The 20,414-nt window shown below is 39.4% G+C and overlaps 1 protein-coding gene across 4 annotated transcripts in view; it reads left to right on the forward strand.

The window, feature by feature from the left end:
• The window catches only part of nup93 (nucleoporin 93), a 33,036-nt gene that overhangs the window by 6,361 nt on the left and 6,261 nt on the right, over positions 1-20,414 (forward strand). For 3 of the 4 annotated variants that reach the window (XM_020704244.3, XM_078949018.1, XM_011476466.3), the window contains exons 4-12: positions 8,419-8,481; positions 10,282-10,410; positions 12,851-12,925; positions 14,164-14,256; positions 14,511-14,650; positions 15,027-15,159; positions 16,309-16,466; positions 16,555-16,720; positions 17,304-17,397. In XM_020704244.3, the coding sequence (XP_020559903.1) occupies positions 8,419-8,481; positions 10,282-10,410; positions 12,851-12,925; positions 14,164-14,256; positions 14,511-14,650; positions 15,027-15,159; positions 16,309-16,466; positions 16,555-16,720; positions 17,304-17,397 (1,051 nt within the window). Of the gene's footprint in view, positions 1-3,088; positions 3,423-8,418; positions 8,482-10,281; positions 10,411-12,850; positions 12,926-14,163; positions 14,257-14,510; positions 14,651-15,026; positions 15,160-16,308; positions 16,467-16,554; positions 16,721-17,303; positions 17,398-20,414 lie in introns of those variants that run through there. The other variant, XM_020704246.2, reaches the window with a different exon arrangement.

The raw sequence follows: 20,414 nt of genomic DNA on the forward strand, positions 1-20,414 counted from the left end.
AAAAAGCAACACCAGAACAGGCAGTAAGTGTAGAGACCTCAGAACTGGACGACACATGTTTTGACATCGTGGATGTGAGGGGAAATTGGACTTTTCATATTAACGTCAGTCAAAGATACATTTCTGGGAGGAAAAAAAGAAAACGTTTTTTTTTTAATGCATTTGAGCAGCAGAAGCCAAATTCACGCTACATTTGCATATACAGTTAAATGCAAGTGTTTTGGCAAATGAGTGGGGATTATTAAAGAAGGCTGTGCAGCCTGGATTTAGTTTCATTAATATGGAAGCTAAGATTAGTGTTTTTTTCTAATCCTGTGTGCACAATGGGGCGGTTATTAAAGCCTGACAATAATGTATTAGAAAAACTGTTTGCCGTTTGCTGGACTGTATTCTGGTTTTGTGCAAACACAATGAGGTACGATATCTTCAATGAGAGAGCAATCGTTGCTGTCTGGATGCGGGGTTATGAAATCCATTTACAAACAATTTAGGGTTATTTGTGCGAATAGAAAAGATATTCAAAACTGTCAACATTTAAGGCAATTACCGGTCTTGCCAAAAGTGTCCGTCTCTGAGTTCACCCAAGGTCGCACCATCTGACACCCATAAAATCAGCCCCAAAAAGAGGAGTTTGTATATATTTACAATAAATAGCTGTCAATCTGTTTATCAGAATAAATATTCTTGCTCTGATACTTTTTTTTAACACGTTCCCTCAATTTATTACGATAAATTTTTTTGGTAGTGCAAGTTATTTAGGTTATAAACTAACCAATCAGATGTCTCAATTAAAGAAGGTGGAGCCACTCCCTCCAGCGTTTGAAACGTTTGACAGATTTTATTTTACCTGCTTTCCAGTGGTTGAAATGTTGACTTTGATCGACTCGGGCCAATCACCGTTTACTGACGGCATCTGGCTCCAACATGGACCAAGACCGGACGCCAAATTCAAAAGCTATTTTCCCAAAAAACATCCGGCTGCCCTCTAGCGGTTGCTTTTTCCGCTAACAACCACTAGAGGGCACTGTGGATGTATCATTATGTACTGCCGAAAGTAACGTAGAAAAAAAATGCAGCGTCCAAAACAAAAATGGTGGAAAATCGGCTCGTTCTGATTTAGAAAGTTTACAATTACATAATTAATGCGTGTTTTAGTTCGTTTATACGCAATTATCATGTAAATTTTATGCAATTGTGCGTGATTTTTGCATATACAAATTGATGGCTTTTCACGTAAGCCTAACGGACATTTCACGCATGTACCACCGATGTATAACTGTTACATCGCACATTTGGCAAATGTTCCAATTACATCATTAACACACAAATTACTAACAAAGTGCATATAAACAACGCAATAATCACTCACGGTTCATGTTGCACGTTGATTTATGTGTTCTTTGCGTGGTTTATTCGTACTTCTTCCATGGTTTTAACGTTGTTCATTCGTGATACATCAGTGAAAATTTCCCGTAAAGACTATAACCTTTTCTAACTTTTTTGCCGGGCATATTCATGTATGACCAATTTCCATCTGAGCAATATGAGCAAAATTTTACGTAGTGGCGGTTTGACAGGGTCTTAAGCGGGGGGGTAGGGAGTTATTGTTGACGTCCTGGTCGCTCGTGTTTGCCATAAAATGGTCAAAACTCTCTGTTGCGGTTTAAATGAACAAAAATTAACTTTTTCTTTTGGTTGGATTATAAAACACACCACTGAGCCATCACCATGCTGCAATAAAAAAAAAATCTAAAATAATAATGAGCCGACTTAGTTCCAACATTGTTTGTACAAACCGCATTGAATAAAACATTAATAGACTGCCCAGCTGCATCGTAAAGGTCTGCTCTCTGCTGCAGATATGCGCTGTACGTTGCGTGTGAGGAAATGCATTATGGAGGCCTTTTGTTCCCTCCGGCTCTCGTGCATCGGTTTAATCCACAAGACCCCCTTGACACCCAAACTTAATGGCGTATAACACATCTACGTACATTTTAACTCGCAGTTTGGTCTGCGATTGTACCATGTATCCTGTGATCTCACTGCCATCAGCACCCTGTCTGTGATGGCAGTTGTGGGATGCAGTCCTTTTCTCTCATGTGCTCCTGTGTCCGTGCACGTAGAATAAGTAATGGAGGTATAGAAATTAAGGGGACGGTTGGAAAAAATTAGAGCTCGTATTCATGTCCTCACCTCACTTCTCAGTTTTACTCTTCTCTCTGTTTTTTTTCTAACATCACACTCTTCACACTCTTGTTTGCCCCCCCCCCCCCCCCGCCCTCGTATTTTTTTCCCTGTTATATTTCTGATCGCTTCATATATCATCCTCTTTCTTTCTCTCTCTCTGCACCCCCCCCCCCCCCCCCCACTCGCATCTCATAGCAATAATGGCATGCATTCAGCGGATGCAGTCGGCTCAAACCGTAGCATCAGCCAAGATAAACTAACGCTCGTGATGCTGCTACACAGGATACGTGTGTGTGTGTGCTCTATGGCATACGCGCACGCGTGTCGGTTGAAATCCACGGCGTGCGTGCCTGCAGCACTGGATGCATGCGTCTGTGTAGGCTTGCGTGCCAACACGCAGCTCCGCTGTCTGCTCGTGTGTGCGCAAAACTTGAAGTGCATCTTCGCATGCGTGTGCACCACAATAGGGGAACCATCATATAGGAATGCCCCCCCCGCCCTCCCATATGTTCTTCCCAAACCCTTCATTAACTAAACATGACCCTTAAGAGCATGATTAGCCTCATTTCAAGACAGGATGTCGGAAGCCATCAACCGAAGGGGAAAAAATCCATTACTATAATTGCATTGAGTCGAGGGGAGGAGGAGAGAGGGGAGGGAAAAAGGAAGGATGTGTAGATGGATAAAAAAAAAATGAGTGGAGGGAGGAGACAGACTCACGGATGAAGTAAAGGAGGGAAAGAGGGGACGGAGATGGATGGCTGAGAGCGGGGGTAGTGGCTGATGGCTTGAACTGATATTCTATATGAATCTATAGTTCTGTCTTGTGGACTCCCCCCGTGTCTGACGATCAGTTGGTACAGCCCCCCGACAATAAAACCACCTCCAGTTACTCCTGAGGTGGCACTCTCACTTCATCTCTTTTCCCTAGCTCGCATCCAGGAGTCACTGTCCTGCTTTTTTTCTTTTCTTTTTCCCAACGGTGAAGAATGCTCGTGGACCGCCATGCCGGCTCCACGGCGCACGGGGAACACGCCCAGCATGGCGACCTCTGCTGTCGCCCCGACGAGGCGAGGCAGGAGGGCAGATCTCCCCGGCTGTCGAAGCATAGATACCTGCCATCTCAAACAGAGACATTTTCCTCTTTTTTTTATTTATTTTTTATACACTTGTCTCATTCTATCCCCTCATCTGTCTGTCAGTGTGTCACGCAGACATGAAGGCTCTCAGCATGAGTGAGTATTGCCCACACCCATGAATGTACAGCCATGCATACTATCATGTCTGTTTTCACCTGTCTTTCCTTTCTCCAGTGGTTTTTACGCCATGTGTCAGTCAGGGATGGAGGTGACGGTTCAAATAAGTAGTTTGTCAACATTTATACGCCTCAGATCGTTATTTATTCCTTCATTGTGTCGTAAATCTGCCACGTAGGAAGTGAACGACAGAAGGGTGGGGTTTCTTTTTCCACATCTACGTTCAGAGGTCTGCTTATTCTGTCATGACCAATACCTCCTGCTTTTGCATTGAGGATGACTTGCAAAGCCAGCCTTTTCCATTAACCTGCCTGTATGTTCCTCCACAGCCTCAAGTTTCCTTCCGGCATTCGGAGAGTGGAGAAAATGTCTCATTTGCTGTATTTTCTGTTGAGATTTTACCGTTTACTGCTCACGCTGGGTGTGATTATCTGAATCAATTTAAATGAAATAAATGTTTTTTGTTTCGGCGCATAGGTGGAGCATATATGAAAAAACTAAAACCAAACCATTCTTATTTTGACGCAGCTTTTCCTGATACCGGCATGCTGAAAAAATGTAAAAATCCTACAGATTTTCAGTTGAAGAGTAAACTGAGTTCACTTCTACCTCACTAGGCTCATTCCGTTTAGTAGGAATGGAACATTTTCTGACGAATCCGGCATTATTCCGTTCTGTGGCTGTGCTCTTGTTTCTGTGGAAGCTTCTGGTCTGTCTGGCCAGCAGGCTGGGTGTTCACCGAGGGCTGCAGATCCCTCGTCGTATACAATACAGGGGTGGGGCAACAGACACCGACGTCTCCTTCATTTACCAATTTTCACATGGAGTTCTATAGCAATGGTGGCGTCTGATGGAAAGATTTCTTCGTTTTTGATCATGTTATAAATGGACATTGAAATAATGGCATCGATTAATTTGGCGGTTGGTGGTTTTGTGCTTGGTAGGAACGACAGTTAGTATCATTGGATATAATACTAGTCTTGTTTTAGTGGTAGAGTGTCCGCCACGACACTGGGCGTCTGTTGGATTCGTTTCTTGGTTGCGACCCCGCCTTAAAGGTTTCTCATTCTGCTAGTGACCATCACTCATAGCTCCTTTAGTGCGTAGAACCCATTTTTGCACATTCAGATATGCGACAACCAGTGACGCTTTAACTCTTTGAGTCAAAGTCGACATAATAAGATGGTCGGTGGATAAATAAAGTCTCCAGATTGGTGGCTTGATTCCCAAACGCCTTCATATCTCGTCACAGCATGACAAAAGTGCTGCACATGGTATTTAAGCTCCCTATATACAGTATATAATAGGACTTACTTAAGCGCTGGGGTGAGTCAGTAAATGTGAATCAGCTTGTATAACCCAGATAATCCCATACATGTATGTATATGTGTGAGGTGTTAGGTTTTTTATGATTTAATTATTGGAAAACGAACAGTGTTATTTATCAAATAAGTTGTCGTGAAAGACTAAACACCGAAACGTGCACGTGAAATGAATGGAGCTGAAAGCTTTGGAAGTTCAATGATCTAAGCAATAAACTTAGAGTTTAAGTCAAACGTTTGCACCTCCTTCTGAAGCAAAACGCTGCGGTAAATTCCCAGAGGTCCAGTCCCGGTGAGCCTGAACTAGTTTCAGTGGCTCTGAAAGGAACAGCTGGTCCAAACCCAGCCATTTTCTGCAAACGATGAAGCTTAGCCTCTCCTCTTGAGTTTCCTACTACAGTGAGAGTCATTGTGAGGATCAGTCTGGTACGTGTATCTCATTAATCCTTTCTAATTCGGGTCCATTCTTTTCTATTCTGTTCTGTTTTGGGTGCAGCTCTCCAGTGAGCATTGACCTGAGCTACTCTCTTGTCAAATATAGACCTATTCTCAGCATCTCCCGGGAACGAGAGAGACGGGGATGCAGTGGGTGGAGGGAAGCCATGGGAGGATGTGACGACCGAATGGGGTTTTTTGGTGCGGTTAAAAAATGTTTTTATTTTTTGTGTAAGGAGAACATTATATTGATTCCACAGCGGTTTAGCCGTGTTTCTGTTAGGAAGGGTGACGCATTATTTGCACATTTCATACTCTTGTTTTGTGGAGCGGATGTGCTACATCAGTTTGAACTGCAAATTTCTTTTGGAGCTTCTGCTATTTTAAAAAACAATACTTATAAAACAACTGGACTGTATTAACCAGGCTGCTGCCGCAGATGTACGGAAAGACGGACTAGACACACCCAACAGCTCTCCTTAAAGAGCCACTTCGATGAAAATTGTGTTTTTGTGGCATTTTGCTGATGATGCGGGACATTTATTTAAAAAATTTAAGGTAAAAAATAGCATTTTCCGAGTATTAAATTATTCAAATCATTGGATTTGAATCACCCACATCAGGAGCAAACCAAAAATGCAGTTGGAGAAAGAGCTTATTTGGGACAGAAAATACGCTGGGAGGGCCTCAAGCTCCCTACTCCACGTAAACAGAGAGCTCTCAGCAACGCGAGGGGAAGGGGGGGCGGGGTTGCTCCGCACCTACTCTGAGGCAAATTTCTAATGAACTCCTGCCTCTCTGCAGAAACTGTCTTAGAAAACGACAGATCTGGGCTAAAAACGGCATAATCGTAATCAAAATACCACTTTGAAAATACACCGAAAGATGATCTAGAAAAGATTTGGTTGTTTTAGCCGCACCGCTTCCCATCAGAGATCCATTCTCTAGAGTTGACACGGATGTTGGATTTTTCTGAAAAGCAGTTGTTTTCATGACAGTAATTATCTGCCAGCTTGTGTTTTGAAGTTTTTTTTTTTTTTTTTGTAGAACGTTATTAATTCTGTGAAGCATTGTGTTTCCAATCTGCTCTCATTTCGTCAGCACAGAGAGGCGAGGCGAGGCGAGGCCAGGGGGTGGGGGGTGGGGGGCTCTGTCTTTACAGAGAGAGAAGTCCTGAATGCACCGGAAAAAAAAAAAAAGACGAGGTGGAAATAAAAATGAGGTTGACGCAGCAATGTGGACTTGCAGGAGATGAGATAAAGACGGCTCCCCGCATCCCCGGAGAAGCTTTTAATTGACTTCATTAAATCCTGTCTATCACAGCATCCTTGTTCTTCCGACGAAGATGATCATACATGCTTTCACTCTACAAGCCAGACTGTCATTGGTAAATGAATCTGTCATTACCAGGGAGTGCTTGTTCAATGAGGCAGAGAACTATCTTATTTATCTTGTATGCAAAAATGCGCACAGCACTTTCAAGTGTTTTTTTTTTTTTTTTAACCTCTTAACCGACAAAGCTTCTCACCGGAGGTATTTCTGACAGTAATTCAGATGAGAGCATCACTTTTTTTTGAGCATGCATAATGCATTTTGGAAAAAGGAAATGTTTTGGCATTATAGAGTCTCATGGCAGGATTTATATTTAATACGGATGGATGACTCTCAGGCAAAAAGGGCCTTTTGCGTGTTTCAGTCTAACCAATAGTTGGAAAAAAATACCAACTTGGTCCACCTATTTTATGGGATGGTTGAATGTACTCTCTTTAGCCCTTAAATGCCCCCAGTAGACAGTTGGCACACATCATGAAGGTGGCACAGTAGTATTATTCTACATGAGAGCAGATCCACGCAATCATCTAAGAAGAATCTGCTGCCACTTTACAGGTTGGTTAAAGTTTGATGATCTGGTGCACAAAACCTTAAGTTGACCTTTTAGGATTTTTCTGTATAGGAAGCTAGAACAGAAATGTGGTCAAGCAACCATACAAGGTCTCTCAAGAGCAGAATAGCATAAATAAATGTCATTAAACTCTTTAAAACCTTAAAAAAGTCGCTTTTGTTAAACCTTTTTTTTGAAACCGTGTAACATTTCCTCTGACTGAATAGTTTTCCTCTTAAACTTAAGCAATAAAATGTATTTTGGAAGGGTGGTTGTAGACTGAAGTCCCGTCCCAAGTCCAGATTTTCTCTACTAACTACTTAGTGCATTATGTTTGCGTTTGCAAATTTTTTTTAGCATGTTTGAATCTGCAATTTCAAATTCCAAAGCCCTGGAAATTTCCCAGAAGTCTTTGAAAAAACTAGTGTGCATTGATGCTCACTTGATTGGCAAATGTAGACCACAATGCATTGCGTTCAAACGATTTGTCATTTGAAAAAACTGTATGTAAATGTATTTTTTTAAATAAAATATCCAAGATGTACAGTGGAAAACAGTGGATTGATAAATAGTCTTGACAAAATGTTGATTTTTTTTTTTATGTTTTTACTTTGGCAAATGGGTGACGCCATGTTTGCCGTAAAAAAAAAAAAAAAGAATCTGACCAAATGGTGTTAAAATCCAGATAGTCCTGCATTATATACACTGCAAAAACTGAATCTCAAGAAAGTAAAAAGACCCTTGTTTTCAGAAAAATTGTCTTTTTTTTCTGTCCTACAATGAAAAAATAATCCTATCAATAAAGTTTTTTAAACGAATAATCATAGCGTAAGAAAACATGTCTTAGTAACTAGAATTCTTATTACAATAAGAAGTCCAAAGGAGTAAGATTACTTTTCTTAACCTATTGGGAAATGTTTTGCTAATTTAAAGAACATTTTTCACATTTTGACGTCTTTCTAGAGCGTCTGTTATTGCTGTGTTTTTAGGGCTTAAGGAGTGGCGAGTGAATTTGGACAAAGTGAGTGTTTTTGCTGCGGCGGCCATCTTAAGTTCAAACTAAAATGGAGGCCACCCATACTGCTGTCTCATCTGAAAAGTGTTCGAACAGCGCATTCACATTTTCAAGTCCGCCATCTCATACTTGACTCTGATTACGGGAAAGAGATGCAGCATTACAGAGTGCTGCATCAGCTTTATTTTTCCTTCAAATAACTTTATTGTTTCTGTTTCTCGTACATTTTTACTACATCTTGTTTGTGGCCCTTCCTTGTTCATCCCCGGATCTAGTACTCTTCCTCACGCGTCTGTCTCTCCGTCTCCGCTGTGTTTGCAGGGCTTCCTGAAGAACGAGAGGGACAACGCCCTCCTGTCAGCCATCGAGGAGTCTCGCCGCAGGGTCAGTAACTGCCCGCTCTATTCACGTCTGAGCTCTGAACGGCATCATCTGATTTCTGCCTTAAAAGAAAATAACTAGACGATTTAAAAGAGGCCCTAAAAACTAGCAATTTTGATTTTTATTTTGTTTCTAATTTGCTGGGAAAAATATGAATGAACTCCAAAGACAGAGAGATGCAGTAACTAGTCTAAACTGTCAAAGCCGTGTGTGCGTTTTTCTTTTTCTAACTTTTCAAAACTCACTTTTTAAAACACTGCTGTGGGTAAAGATTGGCACTTGACTCTAATGAACATTTAACCACCAAATTTTTAAGAAATTTGTGCTTGCTGTGATCTGAAAGTCCTTCTGGTGAGAGCCTCGGGGAATGGTTGGAAACGGCCTCCCTGATGTGCAGAGCTAATAGGCCCTGGCTTTAATTAGCTGCCAGTCCCATTATCTTTCTCTGCTCCTTGGAGAGAGTAAAGGACGTTTGTGGAAGGATGGTTGAAGCAGCAGCACTTAAAAAGATAGCAGATGTTTGATGTTCCTGCAGATTTTTCTCTGATTTGTCAGTAAACATTAGGAGAAATGTAGCTCTAACACACTTTACAGAATGTGGGAATTCATTTTCTTTACTTTTTTTTTCAATGACTTAAGCTATATTTACATTAATTTAGATAATTAAATTTGATGTTTTTTTATTACCACACCTCCTACTCCAATTTTAAATTCACAACAACTTTATTTTTTTGTTGTTGTCACCAAGTTAACCCAGTAACGATGACTGTGGTCTAAATTAGCACCTTCCTAAGCTAGAAATTCAATTATCTCATGTTTCATTATCTCAGTGTTAAGTCTCTGTGGAGGGTTAAAATAGACTCCACCGTGTCCTGCAGGACTCCTGCAATCTCTCATGGATCTGCTGCCAAATCTGCTCCGGGTGTCTAAGGTAGTTCAGTGTTACATAATTTACACGTTTGTACTCGTAGCTTCAAGTGCAATCCTGGATTTAACAACCCCAGAGAAATCAGGAGGAAAATGAAGGGAGGAGGAGGAAAAAACTCTTGATTTAAGCCAAATTCTGAGTCTGCAAGCATGAAAAACACCTGGAGATGGGTTTTTTTTTCAAATTAGCTTATATCCACACAAAGCTCTTCCGTTCTGAAGGAAGAAAGGCCAACTGTGAGAAAATAAACTACTGGTAAAGGGTTTAAAAATATAGGATACAACATGTATTTTCCTTGTCATGAGTGAAAAGATCTGCCAATGGAAGTAGCAGAATTTGTCTTGGTTAGAGCCGCTCCAATAAAAATGATGTTTTTGTGTTTTTACCATGTTCTTGTGGCATTTTTCTGATTAATGGAAAACACGCAGAAAGAAAAATTAAGAGTATTATTTTATTCAAATTGTTGTGAATAAGGAGCAGATGAAAAAATTCAGTTTTTTTTTTTAGATAGGAAATGCTCTAGATGGGCCACAAGCCACATGGAGCTGAATTTCTATTATCTCTTGCTGCTCTGCAGAAACTATGTCCTAGAAAACCACACAGGTTTTTTTGGTTTTCGGCTAAAAATTGCATAATCATAATCAACAGAACACTTTGAAAATGGATCAAATGATGATTGGAGTCTGTATTTTAAAATAAATTCGGATGACCTGTGCTTTCAAGACAAAATTAAATCTTAAAATTAGCAATATATGCTTACATAGCCTATCCCAACTACAGGGTCCCAAGTCTGTTGCAGGGCTGAGCCTTTATTGAGAAAGTTTGGACCTTTCTGATGTTCTATTGACTGTAGTTTCTCCTCGTGGCTGTCTCAGACGTTCCTGTTGGCCGAGGAGTATCACCGTGAGTCCATGTTGGTTCAGTGGGAGCAGGTGAAGCAGAGAGTTCTGCACACGCTGCTGGGAGCCGGAGAAGATGCCCTGGATTTCAACCAAGATGTGGAGGTACGAGACGCTCGGAGGAGCAAATACCTCTGTTCACTGTGGAAAAGCTCTCATTGGAAACTGCTTGAAACTTAATTGGAGTTCACCATTTTTAGGTTATTTTAAATTCATTTGAGGCTTTGAAAGGAGTCTGGAGTCTAAAGTTCTTTACAAATAGTCTTAGATCCTCCTCCTTTTTTTAAAACTTTGTATTTGTGAAAAGCACAGTTACGCTCAACTCTACATTTTAAACAAACATGACCTTTAAAGTGCAGCTAAAGCTAATAAGCTACATTTTTTAAGCTTGAGTCGGTTGTTTTATGGTTTCCTCATGAATTTACACAATAACCTCCTCTGTTTACTCTCCACAAGTTAAAAACTTTACCGATAAACACAGTTTTATTGCATTATAAGCTAAAATCTTAAAATAGTCCTTGAAATATTAGGATTTTCTTTCTAAACCCACTTCTGATCACCGGAATCAGGTGTGTTTCACTTAAAAGAAACAATAAAGAAGGGAGTAGATGTGGACAAAACATTGAGCCCTAGAATTAGAAACCTGCGCCCTACATACGGTCATTTTTTTTATTTACACACAACAGTGTCATCAGTAGAGTGGAGAAGTTTTATCTTTTGGGATGTTTCAGATTTTATTTTGTGATCCTTTTTGAGTTAATTTGCCTCCTTAAGTCATTTAGATTTTATTTAAAATCCCACTGAAAAAACAGAAGAGATGCCAAAAGGGAGAAAAGGCCGTTTAAATCTGTACGAAGTGGGAATCCCAAATTATCTCCTGACATGTTCAGTGCACATGGAATTAAATGCCAGGCCTGGAATCACTGCTAAACAACTAAATCAGTTCACAGGTTCACACTTCCATCAAAGTTAGGGTTTGATGAAATCCGGATGTATTTATTTATTACGTTTTGAAACAAAGTCAGTTTTGTTTAAGTAAAACGATTATTGCATGACTAGTTATTTAAAATAAACGGAAGAAAGAGAGAACTTTAATTTAGGAAATGGTCATTTTACTTAAACAAACAGAAATGTTTTGGTTTTTTTAAGAAAAAAGAAGTTACTTCAAAGGAAAATTGACACGGATTAAATTTAGGGATGGGCCGAAATAATTTTTTAAATACCAATAGCCGATATTTCCCCTGCAACTGTGGCCGATAGCCGAAATATGCGATCACATTGTACTTGACCTTTTAAACAACATCTCATAGGAACAACTATCACTTTAAAAATTTCATATAAATTTTTCTTGTAAGCATTCACACCATGTATTTAATATTGGACATAGATCTATTGGGAACAACATGGATACCTATCAAAAAGAACATTTACCTGGAAACAGTCAATTACTGACTATGACAGGAAACAGAAGCTTCCCACTCTATTAGGAACAAGTATACGTTTAAAAACTGTCAGTCAGAAGAATATTGGTAGTTTCTTTAATATTGAACTGATACCTAAACTTGCACCGATATATCGCCCATCCCTAATTCGATTATTTAACATTTATATTGCATTTTCTTGGTAAAGACTGATCCTAAAAAAATCCTTTTACTTTTGCTTTTAGTAAATGACAGATGTATCAAATTCACACCAATGCATCAACATACAGACTATCGACCCTGCTTAAAGAGATGTATTTCCAAGACTGCAACAGATTGGAAAGCATTTTTCTGGGGAAGAATTGGGAAACCTATTTCAGAACAAGCAGTGGTTATGTGTAATTTGTCCTCCTCCGTCTGCAGCATTTTGCTGAGATGTAGAAGAAGAAGAAAAAAAACAGCCCTGTACTAGAACTGATTCACAGCAAGAATGTGTTTAGATTATTTTAAGACCCGCAATCAGGAGTTTCATGTTGTTTCTACAGAGAAACGTTTCCTCGTTATTTGAGGTTTTTATTTAATTGATGTATTATTCTATGGTTCCTTATGGGTCCATTTTTCTCTCTGTTGGCAGTAAATGCATCTTTCCCAGTGCTTGATTAATGTCTGAAAAACATCAAACCTGTCACTTCTGTCATTAAATTTCCAGAGATATTAACAAAAAAACTTTTATTTTCTCTTTAATTCGTGTGTCAGAGATATATTTTTAAATAGCTGTGCTCAAAATGAGTATTAATGCTCATCTAACCTCCTATCTAGACTTAGAGCTGTAACATCTAAGAACCAGGAATTCTGTTTTTAGCTTCACCTGACTAAAAACAGACTCTTTCATCCTGTGGCAGCTTTTCTCAGCCTGCATTATTTAAAAAAACAACTTTGTAAACGTTTTGAATATTTTTTTTTTTGTCTGGAAAGAGTCTCAGAATAAGAAAATCTTTTTTTTTTTTAAAATGATTGTTCTCCCTGTTGATAGAATGTTTTTGAGCTTTTTGAATTGGCTGTTTGGAAACGCTAAAATGTGTTTTAGGAGTAACAATAATGACCTGTGACCTCTGTGTTTAAAGCCAAGCTTTGTGAGTGAGGTGACAATCCCAGGAAGGAGTGCGCTGGACAGTGTGGAGGTGGCGTATGCACGGCAGGTACGTGATGGAGGTCCAAATAAATGCTGCAGATGGGAAAATATAACTACCGGTACTTAGCCGTCCCATAGTTCTTGGATTTTAGAAAAACGCTTCCTCGTATTGGCTTAAAGTCCTACTCCGATCATCTTTTGATGGACTTTCAAAGCGTTTCCAGTCTTTTCACTATGATTATGCAATTTTTAGGCAAAATTTAAAAGTCTGTATCGTTTTAAGACCATAGTTTGGGCAGAGCGGCAGGAGTTCATCAGAAACTCACCACTTGTGGGCGAGACTGCTGGCGTGGAAGTAAGCCTCCACTGACATCCCATCATCCCTTTGTTTACACTCTCCTTACTAGCTTACAGCTTCTTACAACCCAAAGCTAACATTGGCGGTGCAACAAAACGCTATTGAGCAATATAGGAGGTATCCAACTGGACACTTTTGAGCCAGATGCCAGCTCGGACGGGGAAAACCAAGACATTAATGTTTCTGCTTGTCTGTAAGTGGATAAATCAGAGACTTTGGCCCGCCCATTTCAGTTTCTACGTCATAACTGAGCTTTTTCAAACAGTATTTTTTTCCATCTACTCCTAATTCATCACAATTTGAATAAAGAAATGCTCAGAAACACAGTTTTAATCTGAAATTCTTTAAAAATATATGTCCTCTGTCATGAGAAAAAAGGCTACAAGAAAACGTTAAAACACCAGAAAGACGATTTACATTGGAGTGGGTCTTTAAGTTCCTTGTCACGACCGTAACTCTGGTCAAAATGGAGAAAATCAATCGCTTGACTTTGGAGAAAGTGAGTTGAACCTGGCTGCTGTTTTGGTGCTATCAGCCAGATAAGTTGGTTGAAATGGGGTCAAATCAAGCCAGGCAGTAGCAGATCAAACATATTGATTCCCTCAGCTGGAGAGGGGGATAAACCTCTCTCCACCATCACTCCCCCCCTCATCATTCTGTTTGACCTTCTCTTTCTCTCTACCGTTTTGTTCCTGGTCTGCCGCTGCCAACCATGTGTCGACACATAGCATGCGGCGTCATTTGTTTGGTTTTTGTTATTCTTTTTGACGACCTTGTGAACATTTTGATTCTCTTTTTGCTCTTTTTTATTGTGAACCATTTCCTGCAGTTTCCGTAGCGTTTACTTGAACCCTCGAAGGTGAGGGGAGGATTTCAGGACTTTAGGGTTGTTGGAGCTACTTCACCTGGGCTCAAATGTTCTTGTCTCTTCGTTTTCCAACCTAAAGATCTACATTTTCAACGAGAAGATAGTGAACGGACACATTCACCCGAATCTGGGAGATTTATGTGCATCGGTGGCAGAAAGCCTTGATGATAAGGTAAGAACAGTAGCCTTTTGTTGCCAAATCTTTGAGTGGAGTAAATATGAAGGTGCATTTTAGTTAAAAATAATAATAATAACAAGTCGGGAAAATTTGTTCTACCTTTTTATAAATAATTAGAAACCATTATCAGTTCAGCACCTGGAGAAGTGATATAAAATGATGGGAAGCCATCTATAAAAAGAAAATAATAGTAAATTGTCTATATAGCCCACCTTGAAGAAATAAATTACATAATTTGTGTTCTCCAGAACGTTTCAGATATGTGGCTGATGGTGAAGCAGATGACGGACGTTCTGCTGGTTCCAGCTAAAGACACCCTGAAGAGTCGAACTTCTGTTGAAATGCAGATGGCTTTTGTTCGTCAAGCACTCAACGTCTTGGAGAACAGGTGTGTGCATTTCTTATATTGGACAACAATTACTTCCACGACGACACTGACGTCATTTGATTGTGTGATTAGAAAGAGAAATGCCAAACAGGAAGTCATGCGGACGTTTTAATGCAGAATAGATCAGAAAAAGCTCAACTTTTTAAAAAAAATCATCAAAAACAAGACTTTCCCAGTTTTTAGGGTTATGATGTTTTTTATTTGAGGATAAAGAGGTAACCCCAGAAAAATATTTTATTAGAAAAGATGAATTGATCTGAGGGTCAGCTATTTTAGTTTAGTAATTTATCTAAATGTTCTACTTTTATGGTAAAAAAGAACAAACCAGCCAGTGTCAGAAGTTCCACATGCGATCACGTCTTCATCCTCTTTGCAGCTACAAGAACTACACCATGGTGACCGTCTTCGGGAACCTCCATCAGGCCCAACTGGGAGGGGTGCCTGGAACGTACCAATTGGTCCGCAGTTTTCTGAACATCAAACTGCCCGGACCCTTACCTGGCATGCAGGTATCAGTCCTACAGTATATCAGTTAGAATGAAGAGTTAATGTGAGGAAACGTGTATGGGGTCAAGCCAGGGTCAGCTTGATGAAGTGAACGAAAAACCAGAAAAGAAAACAAAAAGTAGGATTGGAACTGTTTTACACTTCAATCGGAGATCCTTAAAAAGCCTTTAAAGGTGTTGAATTTAATTTAAATTAAATAAGGACTTATAAAGCAATAAATTGTTTAAATTTCTGTCAAATGGGATTTACATTTTTTCTTTGTCTTAAACGCAAGCATTTCCAGGACGCACTGTGTCGAAAGTTGGTAAACGGTTGTAAATCACTTAACCTCCTAGCTAAATAGCTCAAGCTCTTCAGTGCGGGAAAATTCAAACAAACAGAAATAATGGCTTGAAAATAGGGACTTTTCATGCACAGTTTGTCAAAAGACATGCGGCTGTTTGCTTCATCCTTTTGTTTCTTTGTTTCCTAATTTTGATTTTACGTTTCCTTAAATTGACCTTCCGTTAATCAGTAGTCACTTTGCGAAAAAACACATTTTAAATTTGACAAAAATACTGAAAATACAGGGGGGAGTTGGCATGTTTGAAATTTATTTATATAATACTGAAAACTTGAATAAAATGCTAAATACCTACAACTTTTAAAGGAAAAAATGTTTATTTATTGCAGCAGCTGTTTTGTATTTTCATTTTTTTCTCCCTTTTTTTTCATTTCTCAATTTACAGTTTCAAATCAGACTTTTTGGAGTTTCCACTCATTTTTGTGGAGCTTTCAGCCCATTGGCTATCGGGACACGATTGACCTCAGTTCACAGGTTTTAAGCAAAGAGGGAGAGAAATGCTAAACACTGGCAAAAAACACCCCAAAATTATAGACACTAAACAACAGCTGTTGCAAATACTTTCTTTTTCACCTGAAAACAGTTTTAGGTTTATACTTTTTTAATTCAAGTTTTTAGTCATTTAAAAAAACTTTTTTTCTTTCAAGTTGACAATGTGTACTTTCAAGTTTTATACTGCTTCAAATGTCTTTAAGCTGATGCTGATCTGACCCCATAATCGTGGCCCCGTAGCCTCACTGCCTGAAGTCAATAGCAGGTCATTCTTCATGCTAGGTTTCCTTTTAATGGTTCTATTCTGGTGCATCAGGACGGTGAAGTGGAGGGTCACCCTGTGTGGGCGGTGATCTACTACTGTCTGCGCTGCGGCGATCTGAACGCAGCCATGCAGGTGGTGAACAGAGTGCAACATCAGCTGGGAGACTTCAAGACCTGGTTTCAGGAGTACATGAACAGCCCGGACAGGCGGTACGTTTCTTTCGTCAATTGCCTGCTTGCATGAGATCGTTCCCTGCATCTTTTGTCTTCAGTCGTCTGACACTTGATCTGTCTTTAGCCTTTGCCCGACCTCGGAGAACAAGCTCCGTCTTCACTACCGCCGGGTGCTGAGGAACAGCGCCGACCCCTACAAGAGGGCCGTCTACTGCTTGATCGGGAAATGCGACATCAACGATAACCACGGAGAGGTGGCGGACAAGACAGAAGATTATCTGTGGCTGAAGGTACGGGTCACCTCATTTACTTGATTCCTTTCTGGGTCATTTGGTATTTCACTGCTGCAATCAGTTTAAACTCACCATCAATTTTGCACAGAATTTGTTTCAATAAAGCTGTTTTCCTAAAAGTAAGCGAAAGTGGATCCTAGATCAATAAAGTTTTAACATTTTAACACATTTTTTACCTGGAAAATACAAGAGATCTCTAAATAGGAAAATCAGTTTGTGAATGTGACGATCAAGTTTTGAATTTTCTGTGTAAAAATCTGCATTATTTTCGAGTAATGGATGATTTTAGATCAAGCCATTCTGCCTTGTAGGTTTCCAACTTTGTTTTATAACACAAGTGCTAGAAAACAAGTCAAATGTACTTAAAATCTGGATTAAAAGCCTGAAGTAACTGTAGATTTTTAACCAAAATTATTCTTTTGAACATGTTTGGCATTAATCTAAGGAGGATACATTTATCCTCTGCTTTTCACAATGAAACTGTCTGAGGAACGGACCCCAGCTGACGCAAACGAATGGTCGAGCTGCTTAATGAACGTGTTATAATTAATGATTAAATAATGAATGTGAATGTGTGCAGTTGAACCAGGTGTGCTTCGATGACGACGGCAGCAGCTCTCCTCAGGACCGACTCACCCTGCCACAGTTACAGAAGCAGCTCCTGGAAGATTATGGTACACAACAACTGCCGCACACATAATCTCTTAGGTTATTTCATTTACTAACGTGAAAGTTTTTTGTTTTCTTGGAAGAAGGAGATGATGCACAAATGCATGTATGAGTACATGCATGCACTGCAAAAGGAGGGAACCTAAAAAGAGGAAAAAAACACTCGAAAGAAATCACCAGAAAGTTGTAAAATGATCTAGAAACACAGGAGTTTCACACAATCATTGAAAAAGGGAAAATTAAGCGAAGAATGCTAACTGTTAGAATGACTAAAATTAAATATTATACATCCCAATAACTATTTTTGCTAGTTTACAAGCAAATGGTTTGTATTTTTTGAGTTTTATGAACCTAATTGTTGTTCGTTTTGATTAAAGTGACAATAAATTCTAGTGTAAATAGTGAAAAATGACTCATTAAATCCTCATAGAATCTAAAACTTATTCTTAGAACATACATCTACATTTTTGTTTCCATTATAATCACAATAAATGCCAGTTCTACTTTTTAACTTTCAAATAACACTTTTTAAAACGGAGCCTAAAACGATGGTACAATTTGACTTTTTTAATCGTTAAATCCGATTTTTCGATGGAGGGTTTTGACTCATTTTAAGAATTCTAGATCCTAGCTCTTAATGAGATTTTGAAAAAAATCCACAACTGTGCTGATTTTGAGCAAAGTCTGAAAAGGTGTAGAGCAAAGACGTGTAAAAACAACTTAAAACCTGGTAAAATGTTTTAAATTTCTAATAACACGGTTTTAATTCTGTGCAAGGATCAAATCGTTTGCAGTGTTTGTTATTACAGGGCAGTTAAATATATAAAGCAATTTATTGTTGTGAAGATAAGGAACATGCAGGTGCGATCAGACAACATATTTTTTGAATAATTCATTCATTGTGGGAGCATTTAGCCTTTTTTTTCCTCTTTTTTTTGTTCTAAACTCACCAACATTGTCCCTCAAGACATATTTATCGTATTATGTGAATTTGTTCAGAAAACTTAGAAAATTTCCTCTCAGCAGAAACCAAAAGACGACAAACTATTGAAGAAATCGAGTCTTTTCATCGCATTGAAAGTTAAATTCAGATGTGGAGAGATGCGCTTTTACCCTGCAGAAAATCAAATCAGCCGTTGCTTCTCCTTCCTGTTAACTCCTGCAGCTTACAGGAGGGATAACTAAGTGATTAAATGTTGCGGCGCTGTGACTTCAGGAGACAAAGTAGGTCATGTAATCCTACCACGCCTCCTCCTGGCCGCCTCCTGCTGCGTCTCTGTCCTGTCCAAGAATTGCAGTGTCCCTGATTTGAAAGCAATGAATATTACAAGAAAGGACTGAGGGCATTTCAATTTCCGATGGAGCTCAAAGCCACGCAGGAGGTTGGAAATGGAGTTGGACCACAACACTTAAAAAGAAAAAAGGACTTAGCTCTCAGAGATCTAAAAACAGACTAATGTTTTTATCATTGAGATCTGGATTGCTCCTCTTCTTAAATTTACCCATTTAAATTGCCTCTCTTATCTGTCTGTCCTCTAACTTTTAGTCAACATTCGTTGATTATTTTATGAATACTAATCCAGCATCATTTCAAAAACGTAATTGGCTAAATTGAAAGGATGAACTTTGCCTCCTGCAGCCTGACATAAAAAATACAAACGTGCTGTTTTCTCCGGAGAGCTGCCCTCTCTGAGAGCTGATGCTGCCTCGCTCAGATAAGACCGCTAAGTCGCCGCTGCTGCGAAGCTCAGTCTGCTTCCTCTGCAGCTCGCTTCGACCCGCCATCCGCCGCCAACCTTCCTTCCTGTCCTGCATCTCGCTTTATACTGAGACACAAAGTCTAATTTTAATTTCTTTTGCTTAATGGCGTCACTCAGGTTCGTTAAGTGCCTTCATCCCCCACTTTCTTCTGTTCTCTCTGTATCTTTCATCCCTCCGTCTCCTCGCACAGCTGTCGCTCTTTCCTCCCACTGATTTTTGTCCTCTTAACGTTCCCTCCTCGCATGTATATTTGTTCTTTGTCATTTTCTGTTTGCACGCTCGGCTGCGCCCCCCCCCCCCCTTTCCCCACGTGCACACTTGTGCGCGCACTCACTCCTATCTCGCCTCCTTCATCCTTTTTTTTTCTTTCTCCCTCCATCACTCCCTCCCACCCTCCCTCTGCTGCTCGCTCGCTCGCTTTTTTGAACTAAAACGCTGTAAGTCTGAGATAAGGCTGTAAAATGGCTGACATGGTCCACCCCGTCCGACTCCTCAAACTTTCAGCTAACAAGAGGATTAAGAATTCTAATTAAAAAGTAAACTTGATGACTAAGTACCTGCGCACACCAAAATGTTTTCCAATTTCTCACCCAAAAGCTGGTAAAAAAAAAAAAAAACCTGCAGACTGCTAAAATAAAACTGTTTAGTCGACACATTTCAGTTGAAACTGACAAACCTTTGTTTTTCTTTTGCTCAATTTCTGACAGCCAATCACGTATTTTATCATTGGTGCTAAATAAACCGTTTTTTAGAGAGAGATGGATCATTATGAAGAAAAATATCGTCTCATAATTATAAAACTTTTTCTGCTCCAATGTGCTTTTGCTATTTCTGTAAAGAACTAAATCAGGTTATTGCTGTTTAATTTGGGTTTTAGTGACAAACTTGGTTGAATTAAGGCTATTATTGTCCCCGTTAAAATGTTTTCCTTCAATTCTTATTAAGAAAATGTGAAAACAGTTTTGTTAATATGCAGGTTGTGCCGCAACAGGAGAGTCTGAATGCAACAGTAAAGAACGTATGAAAATAAACAAATCCAGTCTAATTATCCGTTTTTGACGGTGGTACACAAAGCTCTTTTTCAAACTGCAATTTTTCTTCTGCTCCTGATTTAGACCAATTTGAGTAAAGAAATACTCAGAAATGCAATTTTAAGCTTCATTTTCTTAAAATACCCCCCCATCATCAAAAAGTGCTACAAGAACGTGTTAAAAACACAATTTTACCTTGGAGAGGATCTTTAAATTCAGTCAGAATCGAA

This window comes from Oryzias latipes, chromosome 6 (genome assembly GCF_053564925.1).
Source record: "Oryzias latipes strain Hd-rR chromosome 6, Olatipes_Hd-rR_3.1".
In the NCBI taxonomy this organism is placed as follows: Eukaryota; Metazoa; Chordata; class Actinopteri; order Beloniformes; family Adrianichthyidae; genus Oryzias; species Oryzias latipes.